Source organism: Pristiophorus japonicus, chromosome 13 (assembly GCF_044704955.1).
Source record: "Pristiophorus japonicus isolate sPriJap1 chromosome 13, sPriJap1.hap1, whole genome shotgun sequence".
In the NCBI taxonomy this organism is placed as follows: Eukaryota; Metazoa; Chordata; class Chondrichthyes; family Pristiophoridae; genus Pristiophorus; species Pristiophorus japonicus.
Window position 1 is genome coordinate 3,884,962 of NC_091989.1, and position 12,855 is coordinate 3,897,816.

General features: G+C 43.3%; 2 protein-coding genes across 2 annotated transcripts in view; one reads left to right on the plus strand and one right to left on the minus strand.

The window, feature by feature from the left end:
* grm3 (glutamate receptor, metabotropic 3) overlaps positions 1–357 on the plus strand; it is a 68,007-nt gene extending 67,650 nt beyond the window's left edge. Inside the window, exon 6 of the mRNA XM_070896557.1 lies at positions 159–357. Coding sequence (XP_070752658.1) covers positions 159–235 — 77 coding nt within the window. The 3' untranslated portion in view covers positions 236–357. The remainder of the gene's footprint in view (positions 1–158) is intronic.
* A 3,340-nt stretch (positions 358–3,697) lies between these two features.
* elapor2b (endosome-lysosome associated apoptosis and autophagy regulator family member 2b) overlaps positions 3,698–12,855 on the minus strand; it is a 119,962-nt gene continuing 110,804 nt past the window's right edge. Inside the window, exons 20-22 of the mRNA XM_070897061.1 lie at positions 12,406–12,584; positions 9,646–9,811; positions 3,698–7,338 (exon numbers count right to left, since the gene is read on the minus strand). Coding sequence (XP_070753162.1) covers positions 7,279–7,338; positions 9,646–9,811; positions 12,406–12,584 — 405 coding nt within the window. The 3' untranslated portion in view covers positions 3,698–7,278. The remainder of the gene's footprint in view (positions 7,339–9,645; positions 9,812–12,405; positions 12,585–12,855) is intronic.

Here is a 12,855-nt window from a genome sequence, read left to right on the forward strand (position 1 = left end):
ATAGCGGGAGGTTGTGTACGCCAACCAGAACCAATGCCTTCGGGAGAAAGGGGACACCAGTAACTGCAGACCGAGTTATAGATTTATGTTGGATGACTTTTCTTTCTGCATTTCAAAGGCGACGTGGAGTAACCTGCCGTGATACTCTTGCTTTTCAGCATCTGCCAGTGCTCATTATGTTCCTACTGTTTGCAATGGAAGAGAAATTCTAGACTCAACAACATCATCTTTGTGAAGTTGTTTCCTAATTCAACTGTTGTACTGTTGAGAATCGCACACAGCGTGCACCTATGGTGAACCAGTAACTCGTTTTGTAGGAACAGTGTATTAAATTATTTTTTAAGGACTGTAAATAACTAATAGTACTCTTGTTTTTTTTTGGTTAATAGTATTTTATCCTGTAAATAACTATTATTTACATACATTGTTATAAACTGTTTACTTAGGGCAAGTACTGTATAACAATATGGCAAACTGACTATTCTAAAGTTTGGAGGCTTTATACCTTCCTTGATGTATTTACACTAGAATGCGTAGTGATATTTAGGTTGTATATACAGATAGTTACGCCATGTAACTTATGGTTCGAACAGCACAATACAATATGAAAAGTTCAATGTAAAATAAACTGAATAAACGTCTGACTACTGATGAACTGATTTAGTTTTAATACTCTTATTTATGCAGCATTCTCTCAATGGGTCTGTCTCAGATTTTTATAAGACCTGATAGAACTCATTACTAAGCTATTCCTTGTTCTTCTATCTTACATCCTGTCTGTAAAAACAATGTCAAATAATGTGTACTAATTTTTCCTTTAAATGGCTTGATATCCTTATTGGTCATATACAATAAAGAGCTATTTTATTTGGCAATTTTCAGTCAGTTTCTTACTTAATACATAAAATAATCTCATTGAAATGAAGAATGCAGCAGCAAATATCTTCGCACAAAGTAGAAAGGCAATAGATTGGCAGGGGAGTGTTTGAGTGGTTGAGCCAATGCATAAAAGACGATTCTTAGTTGTAACAACATGAAAAGTGAGACACAGAGCCAGTTCCCCAACGCAAGTAATTTTTCATAGTTATTTCGTAACCGCGGCAAGGCTAACAATACTTCTCTTCCCAATCCAACACCATCACATCTGAAGTCCCCCGAGCTCGCCCTCCTTCCTCTGTGTCGGCCGTGGCTCAGTGGGCAGCAATCCCTCCTCTGGGTCAGAAGGTTGTGGGTTTAAGTCCCACTCCAGGGACTTGAGCACAAAAAAAATCAAGGCTAACACTCCAGTGCAGTGCTGAGGGAGTGCTGCACTGTCGGAGGTGCCGTCTTTCGGATGAGACGTTAAACCGAGGCCCCGTCTTCTCTCTCAGGTGGACGTAAATGATCCCATGGCACTATTTCAAAGAAGAGCAGGGGAGTTATCCCTAGTGTCCTGGGGCCAATATTTATTCCTCAATCAACATAACAAAAAAACAGATTACCTGGTCATTATCACATTGCTGTTTGTGGGAGCTTGCTGTGCGCAAATTGGCTGCCGCGTTTCCCACATTACAACAGTGACTACACTTCAAAAATTGGCTGTAAAGTGCTTCAAGATGTCCGGTGGGTGTGAAAGGCACTATATGAATGCAAGTCTTTCTTTCTTTCCTCATCTGCATGCAGTGTCTTGGCAGCATCATCTGTAGACACAGGGCAGCTTGCACATGATACCATCACGTTCTACCTTTCAACCCTTCCATTAGCTGCACGTGGTCAGACTGCTCAACCTGCATTCAGTCTGGGATCATTCATAACTTGCTCCAGCTAATCACTGAGCAAAGCAAAGGCACAGTCTGTGGGAACATTGCTAAACATTATTGAAGTAAAATTTAAAATTTCTTAAAAGATGATCAAAGTGCTGACTTGCAGAATTACATTTCGGGAATAAAATAAGCGGGATTCAGCGGGCATCAGGATAAAGTTGGAAAGTGTGGATTAAAATTATTGCAACTCAAGAAAATGTAATTTAAATCAATCACTTAATTATAGAGACAGACTGAACGTGAGACAGACAGATACCAGGAGTGTTCGCAGTCAGAGGTCTAGGCTGACACTCCTAGTGCAGTACTGAGGGAGTGCTGCACTGTCGGAGGGGCAGTACTGAGGGAGCGCTGCACTGTCGGAGGGGCAGTACTGAGGGAGCGCTGCACTGTCGGAGGGGCAGTACTGAGGGAGCGCTGCACTGTCGGAGGGGCAGTACTGAGGGATGCCGCACTATTGGAGGGGCAGTACTGAGGGAGTGCTGCACTGTTGGAGGGGCAGTACTGAGGGAGTGCTGCACTGTCGGAGGGGCAGTGCTGAGGGAGTGCTACACTGTCGGAAGGACAGTACTGAGGGAGTGCTGCACTGTCGGAAGGGCAGTACTGAGGGAGTGCTGAACTGTCGGAGGGGCAGTACTGAGGGAGTGCTGCACTGTCGGAGGGGCAGTACTGAAGGAGCACTGCACTGTCGAAGGGGCAGTACTGAAGCAATGCCACACTGTTGGAGGGGCAGTACTGAGGGAGTGCTGCACTGTTGGAGGGGCAGTACTGAGGGAGTGCTGCACTGTCGGAGGGGCAGTATTGAGGGAATGCTGCACTGTCGGAGGGGCAGTACTGAGGGAGTGCTGCACTGTCAGAGGTGCCGTCTTTCAGATGAGACGTTAAACCGAGACCCTGTCTGCTCTCTCAGGTGGATGTAAAATATTCCATGGCACTATTTCAAAGACGTGCAGGGAGTTATCCCCGGTGTCCTGGGGCCAATATCTATCCTTCAATCAACAAAAACAGATGATCTGGTCATTATCACATTGCTGTTTGTGGGAGCTTGCTGTGCACAAATTGGCTGCTGTGTTTCCCACATTAGACTTTCATTCATTGGCTGTGAAACGCTTTGGGACGTCCTGAGATCATGACGGACGCTGCAGAAATACAAATCTTTCTTTCCTGAAATAATCCTTTGCATCAATAAACAGAGAAAACGTTAATTAAAAGTAGTCAGTCAGTCATCACCTCGAAACAGAAAAATAGACAGGTTATGATCTTTCCGCACCCTGCTTCACAAAATACTGTGGGTGCCGGAAATTGGAACTAAAAACAGGAAATGCTGGAAAGACTCAGCAGGTCAGGAAGCCTCTGGGCGATAAAATATAGGGTTAATGTTTCAGATCTGGCGAAGGGTCAGCGACCTGGAACGTTAACTCTGTTTCTCTCTCCACAGACGCTGCCTGACCCGCTGAATATTTCCAGCATTTTGTTTCTGTTGTGTATGGAGAAAGAGTCAGACTGAACACTGTGAGCTCAAAGTAAAGTGTGACCTTAGTCTTTTATTGCAGGTCTCCAGAGTGCCTCTCCAACCTGTGAGACTTCCTTAAATACATGTGCTCCCAAGGGATTATGGGATCCCTTGGGACTCCGGGGAATGAGCCCTCTGGTGGCTGTACGGAGTAAATACAAGTCCACATATATAACAGTTTCTATTTCAAATTTCCAGCATTTGCTGTTTTTCCTTTTTACTTTAAAGTCCACAAAATATAGTGGAATAATCGTGGTTAAACTATTAACAGTTTCAAGAAAATGCTTTATAGGCTTGTGCCAAAATATCAGACTATGAAAAGCTCGCTTGTTTCACACTAAACAAATAAGGACACAAGACGCTGTACGGATTCCCAAAACTGCTGACATTTATTTAGGAAAGATGACACCAAAGACCATTTACTACTTTGGTTAACAATGATTGTACAACTCAGAGGGGAAAAAATAGATACAACACACAAGTACAAAATATACTTACAATGCACAAATTCTGAAAAACTAGAATGTACAACACGTGTAAAGAATTTTAAATGGTGCTACCTTCTGCTCCAAATACAGCGACAGACATCTGTACATGGTTAAAAATGCTTTTCTCTATATTATATATTTATGCTTCACTGCATTTGGGGAAATAAAACCGGCCGTGGGCTTAAAGCAACAGGTACCGACAATGCAAGGAATATTCAGAGGGAAATTGCGATTTATTCTAACCGAGCACACAATGTCCAAAAAACAAAACAATATTGTTTTATGCCGTGTTCCTGGCCGGCAGTTTCCGCTCCATTGGGCTGGTTAGTTCGGCACAATTCCCCCGAAATCGGCATAACCGTGCAAAGGATCGCGGAATTTCAACCGCAAATTGCATTCGGCGCAACTCGAGTTTCCGCGATCTTTTGCGCGAGTTTTAAAAACGTTGCGCTGGAAGCTGGCCCTGCCCACAAAACTGGCCCCGCCCCCAGGGCGACTTTCCATTCATTGCGCTCGTTTGCGGCGCTTCGAGGAGCGGGAACTTTGGGGCGCACGGACACTAACAGGCAGCTTTTCAAAGGGTTTAAATGAGTTTTTTTAAAGAGTTACTGAGCAACTCACCAATAGAATCATAGAATCATAGAAATTTATAGCACAGAAGGAGGCCATTCGGCCCATCGAGTCTGCGCCAGCTGACCAAGGGCTACCCAGCCTAACCTAACTAGAAAATAGTTTAGTACATATTTTTTTAAGTGAATTTCAGTAATTTAAAATCAGGTTACTCACAGATGGCGATCGACAGTGTGATTTAAAGTGTGTGTTGTTTGTGATAAACCCATTGTCAGCTGCATTAATCAAACTGCACCAGGTTAAATATTTCAAGGGATATTTTATAAAGCAATTTAAAAAAAATTACCTTTCCACACACTGCCCGACAGCGCTGGGTCATGGGCAGATTTAATGTTCGTCAATATGTAAATGAGTTACTGGGGGCGGAAACATTTCAAACTGGTGCAATTTTGGGCGCAAATTGTGCTGGAATCGCCGGCTGCAACCAAAGCAGAAACTCTGCTCTGCTGTGTCCAGTTGTGAAAGTGTGTGTGTAGCAAAAGTACCATTTGTAATTCCTGTCTGGTAATGTGTAACTCAGGGCTTCGTTCAAAACATCATTCCTTATTTCCAGTTTTGTAAGTACATTGAAAAGTATTCTTATTTTCAAACATTTCAATCTTCCAGTCCCATTTTATAGCTAATTAGTTGATTATTGAACAAAAAACAAATGACAAATAAAACACCACTCCCCTTAGTCAGAAAACATTCGTAAAACTATTATATCCACATATGTATATAATCTGCAACCTTTTATAGTTCACTGCGACACCTAATTAAACTGTACCTTCATTTAAACTAGCAGCAATGCTGCAGTGCTGTTTCCTCAGTAACCCGTCTGTAACTGCTGCAAAGGCAAAATTCAAGGAACATTTCACCTTTATATTTACCTCAAATAGTGCAACACAGCTTCACAGTTTTAAAATAGCCAACCGCTAATTCCTTTATATTGTAAACAGTCGTTGCAGCTGTCAGAACTGAAGGTCAAAGTTGTTCATCAACTTCTTCCCTTCTGAACATACAAAGCAGAGCACCGCCTTGCAAAGGGGCATTTTGGTCTGGCTAGTTTTATTTATTTTTTTTAATTAAAAAGAATTGTGTCTGTTGTTGTCACTAACCAGTCAGCTGACGTGTGGTTTGTGGCTCAGTGTCCAATTCATGAGCAAGTCAAACTTTGATTTGGCCGACAGGTTTTGTTGAACCATAAACCTGACTGCTAAATGCAATATACCATCTGCCATTCTGGAGATTCTGGAGTGCAGCATCAGTTCTGTGGTGGTTCGTTTAATGCATTCACTCGTGAGCACTTGAAAATGGTTTTAATAAGACTTGCTGCCCGCTGGTGGCTGTTGGCAGCAATGACCTGCAGAAGAGGCACTCTCAGCCACTTTCACTGATCAACCAGCTCCTGTTGCAGGGAAGCTATTAAATTTTCTTTAAAGTTTGATTTCTGTATTACCGTCCAGCACATCTCTGAAACAGTCTTTGCTGAACTGGATTTAGACGCTGTGCATTTCATTCATGGAATTTCACTGAGGTACAGAAAAGTGATTGTGAACAGTAAAAGGAGAAAAATCCAATCGAGAAGCTCATTCCATCCCAGCCAAACGTTGTTCCAACGCTCTGGGTTTCTGACAACGATCACTTTTACAACATACAACATATAAACTAGGGCCCTTATTCATGAAACTTTTCTCAAAGTGCTATGGGATCCCTGTGACATTCGTTAGTTATACAGTCATTAAAAACAGTAAAGTTCACTCTTGGTAACTTTATTCTGGTTAATTCTAGAGTATCACTTTTCCAATAAACTATTCATTAATATTATTTCACTTTTGTTAATTGAAAGTAATTAACTTGATATATTTGGGCATTTTGGCATGTGGGAACATTGGTAAACATTGTTGAAGTAAAAGTTAACATTTCTTGAAAGATGATCAAAGTGCTGACTTGCAGAATTACTTTTCGGAAATAAAATAAATGGGATTCAGCGGGCATCAGGGTAAAGTTGGAAAGTGTGATTTAAAACGATTGCAACGCAAGAAAATGTACTTTAAATCAATCACATAATTGTCGAGACAGACTGCGCGAGGCAGACAGATACCAGGAGTGTTCGCAGACAAATCAGTCTGTTGCAAACTTGTAACAAAACCTCAATTTTTAAAATAATGCACAGACTGAATAACTTTCAATGCAGACTCACCCAAATCTTACCTTCCTCGTACACAGCGCTGCTACTGCAGTAAGCAACTAAAGCCCTCAGATTTACCCTGCTCACTTGACAGGAAGGGACGGTGTTGGAGGGTTTAAAAAAATACATTATAAGATGTTCACTGTCTTGTAAACGTTACAAGATTGTTTCAATCATTGAGATATTGGTTTATATACGGCTTCTCACATCATAAATATACATTATAGCATTTTAAATTATGGAACTTATAGTAAGATTTGATATAGCTATATTTTAAAAAAACTAGGAAGTGGAATTAACTGCAGCGATGATAAAAGGGGAATAAAACAAAATAACCTCAACAACCACACAAAATCACAAAGAAAAATACGCACAAAAATGTTCCAATTGTATTGGTGAGCTGTCAATAAGAACGAATGTAAACTCTTCCTGAGATATACGTTGTCACTTTGGCAACCAGAGGCTTACGCCACTTTTGGCAAAAACTTGTCTGATTCTCCGTCTGTCAAGCACAATAAGGCAATCAAACTGCGACTGACTGCAAACGTTTCTCTGAGAAGCATTTCAGGTCCAGTCGTATTTAAGAAGTTTTTTTTGTCATCCACATGGTCAGTGCTGACACGTGCTCCCGCAGCTTACAGCAAATCCCGCCAACATTCCAAAGCCAACTTCGCATCTTCATATATTGCGGGATCGTGACGACTTGAGTTGAACAGACTCAAAAATATCATCTTTGTCCTTGTATAACAAAAGTTATAAAAAATAAATTATTGACTAGACTCTGCTCCAGCGGATTTGGTTGGACTACTTTATGGCAGGTGTTTACGAGGGACTTAAAAAACAGCAACAGGAAATTAAAACTTTCCCCAACAAATTGGAAGAAAACTTTGGTTTTACTTCACAATAAAAACTTCTGATTTGCTCGTGTCTCGGTGCAGAATCAAAGGTTTAACTTGCTCTCAGGATTTCTCAGACGGCAGTTTCCCCCGCACTGATAGAGTTATCAGAGCTGAACTCCCCTCCCCACCCTCGGACTTTCCTAGTCTGCTGCTCCCTCCCCAACCTTTGTTCGCCAATCCTCCACCTGTCCCTCCACCCTTTCTCCAACCCCCCATCGAGCTGACAATCCTGTACCTCACTCAACCGTGCTGTATTTCAGTCAAGACTCCAGTTAAATTTTCAGATTTAAAGATCTGCATTTTTTTAATCTATTTTTTTATTTGTTCCTGTTATATAGGCGTCGCTGGCAAGGCCGGCATTTATTGCCCATCCCTAATTGCCCCTTGAGAAGGTGGTGGTGAGCCGCCTTCTGGAACCGCTGCAGTCCGTGTGGTGAAGGTGCTCCCACAATACTGACTTTGTCGTAGCGGTTTGGTACAACTGAGTGTCTCGCTGGGCCATTTCAGAGGGCAGTTAAGAGTCAACCACATTGCTGTGGGTCTGGAGTCACATATCAGCCAGACCAGGTAAGGACGGCAGATTTCCTTCCCTGAAGGACAGTAATGAACCCGATGGGTTTTTATGACAATCCGGTAGTTTCATGGTCACCATTACTGACACTGGCTTTTTATTCCAGAATTATTGAATTAACTGAATTTAAATTCCCCAGCTGCCGCGGTGGGATTTGAACTCATGTCTCTGGATCATTAGTCCCGACCTCTGGATTACTGTCCAGTAACATAACCTCTACTGTTCCCAACAATAAATCATTTAAAACAGAAATGGAGGGAACACATTGGAGGTCAGTAGTTTTCACAGATGGAGAGAGCCAAATATATAACTTGTAACTACTGCAAGTCCCAAAAAATGCTACTTTCTGCCAGTTGATAAATTAGTTCCTCTGGAACTAAAGAATACTCCAGTGCTGTCACACATCAGCGTGATTTTAACAAACACCACAGAGCAAGCATCGTAATTTTCACATGGCTGTGGTTCTAACATAAGAATGAAGAGCAGGAGTCGGCCATTCGGCCCCTCGAGCCTGCTCCGCCATTCGATAGATCATGGCTGATTTTCAACCTCAACTCCACTTTCCCATCCAATCTCCATTTTCCTTGATTCCCTTAATATCCAAATCTCTATCGATCTCAGCCTTGAATATACTCAATGACTGAGCCTCCACAGCCCTCTGGGGCAGAGAATTCCAAAGATTCACCACCCTCTGAGTGAAGAAATTCCTTCTCATCTCAGTCCTAAATGGCCGACCCCTTATCCTGAGACTGTGACCCCTGGTTCTAGACTCCCCAGCCGGGGGAAACATCCTCCCTGCATCTACCCTGTCAAGCCCTGTAAGAATTTTGTATGTTTCAATGAGATCACCTCTCATTCTTCTAAACTCTAGAGAATATAGGCTTTCTCTGCTCATCTAAATTCTCTGTAAAAAAATATATTTGCGATATTTTAATTACAACGCAGCAGAAATAGCCCAAATATTTGATGTGAATGGATTGGGGTAATAATGGGCTCAGGAAATAGAGCTATATAACTCACGGACAATTTCCAATCTGTAATTGTGAAGCTGGTGTCAAACTAGTTTAAACAACATAACCCTTTCCCCCTCCACAAAGCGTTCTATAATTTCAAACATTTAAAATATAATTGTGTTTTAATATGAATCCTCGATTTTAAATATAGTTCTTAGCTTTGTATGACAAAGCAACTTTAAAATTAGTCAATCCTTTTGTAAAAATTCTCATTTTGCATCATGCGTGTACAAACACAGACAAATCTTGTCATTTATAAAATACTTGTACATCTGTATAAATATATTACACGGAATGTACAGCACAGGAGCAGGGCATCGGCCCCACGGGTCCATACCAGTCCCCTCCCACCCCTCTTCCTCTCACCCCCTCAGCATCAATTTCTATTTCCTTCTCCCTCATGTGTTTATCGCTTCACTAATTTGTCACTTTCTATCTCAATGCCGCTGTAGCTCTTCCCTTCAGTACTCTCGCTCTCGCCCCTTTCCCCCCGTTGGCCCAAACAGCTCCAACCTGACAATCTGAGCCAGCCACATAATGAAGAGCGCAAATTGCTTCTCACCTTTGAAGCTAAGGACTTTAGCTTCCCGAGCAAAGAAGGTTTATTGGAATAGACGATGTCATCTTCGTTATCTTCTCCCTCCATTATGGCACAGCTATCGGCTGCAGGCAGCTCCACTTCCCTCGAGCTGGCATTCATCACCAGCCGCGAGTATTTGTACTCCAGCCTGGACAGGAAATTAAAGACCGGGCTGAGAAAGTGAGGGGGGAAGCGGAGGCAACGTGCACCAATACTTTGGTTGCAGCATTAATGAGGTGGTTCGCCGTTAACCTAAACCAATTGACGGGGCGGATCTCACGCCCAGACAACACGTCAGCAATGTAGCTCAATGGAGAGGAGCCCTGGTCTGACCTGCAGGGATCTCCATTGCACTGTCACAGCTGGGAGATCAGTCCTCCTTTCAGACGTCCCTGGTGCAGAGGCAAGGTCACCCATCGGAGAAACATAGAAACATAGAAAATAGGTGCAGGAGTAGGCCATTCGGCCCTTCGAGCCTGCACCACCATTCAATAAGATCATGGCTGATTATTCACCTCAGTACCCCTTTCCTGTTTTCTCTCCATACCCCTTGATCCCCTTAGCCATAAGGGCCATATCTAACTCCCTTTGGAATATATCCAATGAACTGGCATCAACAACTCTCTGCGGCAGGGAATTCCACAGGTTAACAACTCTCTGAGTGAAGAAGTTTCTCCTCATCTTAGTCCTAAATGGCCTATACCTTATCCTAAGACTGTGCCCCTGGTTCTGGACTTCCCCAACATCGGGAACATTCTTCCCGCATCTAACTTGTCCAGTCCTATCAAAATCTTAATATGTTTCTATGCAATCCCCTCTCATCCTTCTAAACTCCAATGTATAAAGGCCCAGTTGATCCAGTCTCTCCTCATATGACAGTTCAGCCATCCCGGGAATCAGTCTGGTGAACCTTCGCTGCACTCCCTCAATAGCAAGAACGTCCTTCCTCAGATTAGAAGACCAAAACTGAACACAATATTCCAGGTGCGGCCTCAATAAGGCCCTGTACAACTGCAGTAAGACCTCCCTGCTCCTATACTCAAATCCCCTAGCTAGGAAGGGGAACATACCATTTGCCTTCTTTATCGCCTGCTGTACCTGCATGCCAACTTTCAATGGATCATGACACCCAGGTCTCGTTGCACTTCCCCTTTTCCTAATCTGCCACCATTCAGATAATACTCTGCCTTCGTGTTTTTGCCCCCAAAATGGATAACGTCATATTTATCCACATTATACTACATCTTCCATGCATTTGCCCACTCACCTAACCTGTCCAAGTCACCCTACAGCCTCTTAGCGTCCACCTCACAGCTCACACCGCCACCCAGTTTAGTGTCGTCTGCAAACTTGGAGATATTATACTCAATTCCTTCATCTAAATCATTAATGTATATTGTAAAGAGCTGGGGTCCCAGCACTGAGCCCTGCGGCACTCCACTAGTCACTGCCTGCTATTCTGAAAAGGATCCGTTTATCCCGACTCTCTGCTTCCTGTCTGCCAACCAATTCTCGATCCACGTCAGTACATTACCCCCAATACCATGTGCTTTGATTTCGCACACCAATCTCTTGTGCAGGACCTTGTCAAAAACCTTTTGAAAGTCGAAATACACCACATCCACTGGTTCCCCCTTGTCCACTCTGCTAGTTACATCCTCAAAAAATTCCAGAAGATTCGTCAAGCATGATTTCCTTCTCATAAATCCATGCTGACTTGGACCGATCCTGTCACTGCTTTCCAAGTGCGCTGCTATTTCATCCTTAATAAATTGATTCCAACATTTTCCACACTACTTGTTTGACGCTACAAATATACAGCATATACAGCAATGATTACAAAAACAGACAGAAATGTTCATCACTATAAAACGCAACTCACTATCTTGACTTAAATTGGATGTCACGCACAACTCAACTTAGTCACTTTAAAAGCAAAAAACAAAGTTTCTTCTCTGGGCAATCAACATCTGCATGCACACACACACACCGACACACACACGCTCTCACGCACACACACACACCGACACACACACGCTCTCACGGACACACACACACACGCTCTCACGCACACACACATGCCGACACACACACATACGCGTTAATCTTTTATATATAAACACACTGCACCTACCTGTGTCGCACAGGTGAGAAACAGTAAGGAACATTTAACAATCCATTTAAAGCTCAGACCCCACATAGACCTGTGATACATTTCCATTCCCATCTATTATTCTAATGGACAGTGACAGTGGTGACAGTCAGGCCGGCAACTTTAAATACTCCACAACAGTACTGCTCCTATGAATTATGCTAATTTCCCAGACTTACAAAAGATGTGTGGGGGGTGGGGGGGGGATTGTCCTCAGCCCAGTTGGATTGACCTCTCCATCCTCCTCCAACACCTCTCCACCATCGCCCAGCTGGGTGGGACTGCACTCGCCTGGTTCCATTCTTATCCATCTAATCGTAGTCAGAGAATCACCTGCAATGGCTTCTGTTCCCGCCCCCACATCGTTACCCCTGGTGTCCCCCAAGGATCTATCCTTGGCCCCCTCCTATTTCTCATCTACATGTTGCCCTTTGGTGACATCATCGAGAAACACAGCGTTAGTTTCCACATGTACGCTGACGACACCCAGCTCTCCCTCACAGCGACCTCTCTCCACCTCTCTCGACTCCTAAATTGTCAGACTGCTTGTCCCACATCCAGTGCTGGATGAACAGTTTGTGGGTACTTACTTCTTGTTCTTTTTCCAGAAATAGCAGGTCAGGATTACCAGCAGGACGGCTGTGAATGCCCCGATTCCCACCACAACCTTCAGCCAAAAGTCGATCATTTCACAATTGGTTATACTTTTCGCAGGAAGAGATACGCCTTTAATGCACACTTTCGGCTCCTTCCACACATACGTGGTTTCCTGTAACGAGAAATAAAAGTGATTAATTTTTACACTTCGAGCAGTTGCAGGAAAATGTGGGACTGCCCACCACAGGTGGTCTATCTTCCGCAACCTTGAAAAATGCATTTCGACCATGTCAACTTAACAGGAGATCGCCGTTCCAGGACATAAGAACATAAGAATTAGGAGCAGGAGTCGGCCATTCGGCCCCTCGAGCCTGCTCCGCCATTCAATGAGATCACGGCTGATCTTCGACCTCAACTCCACTTTCCTGCACTATCCCCATATC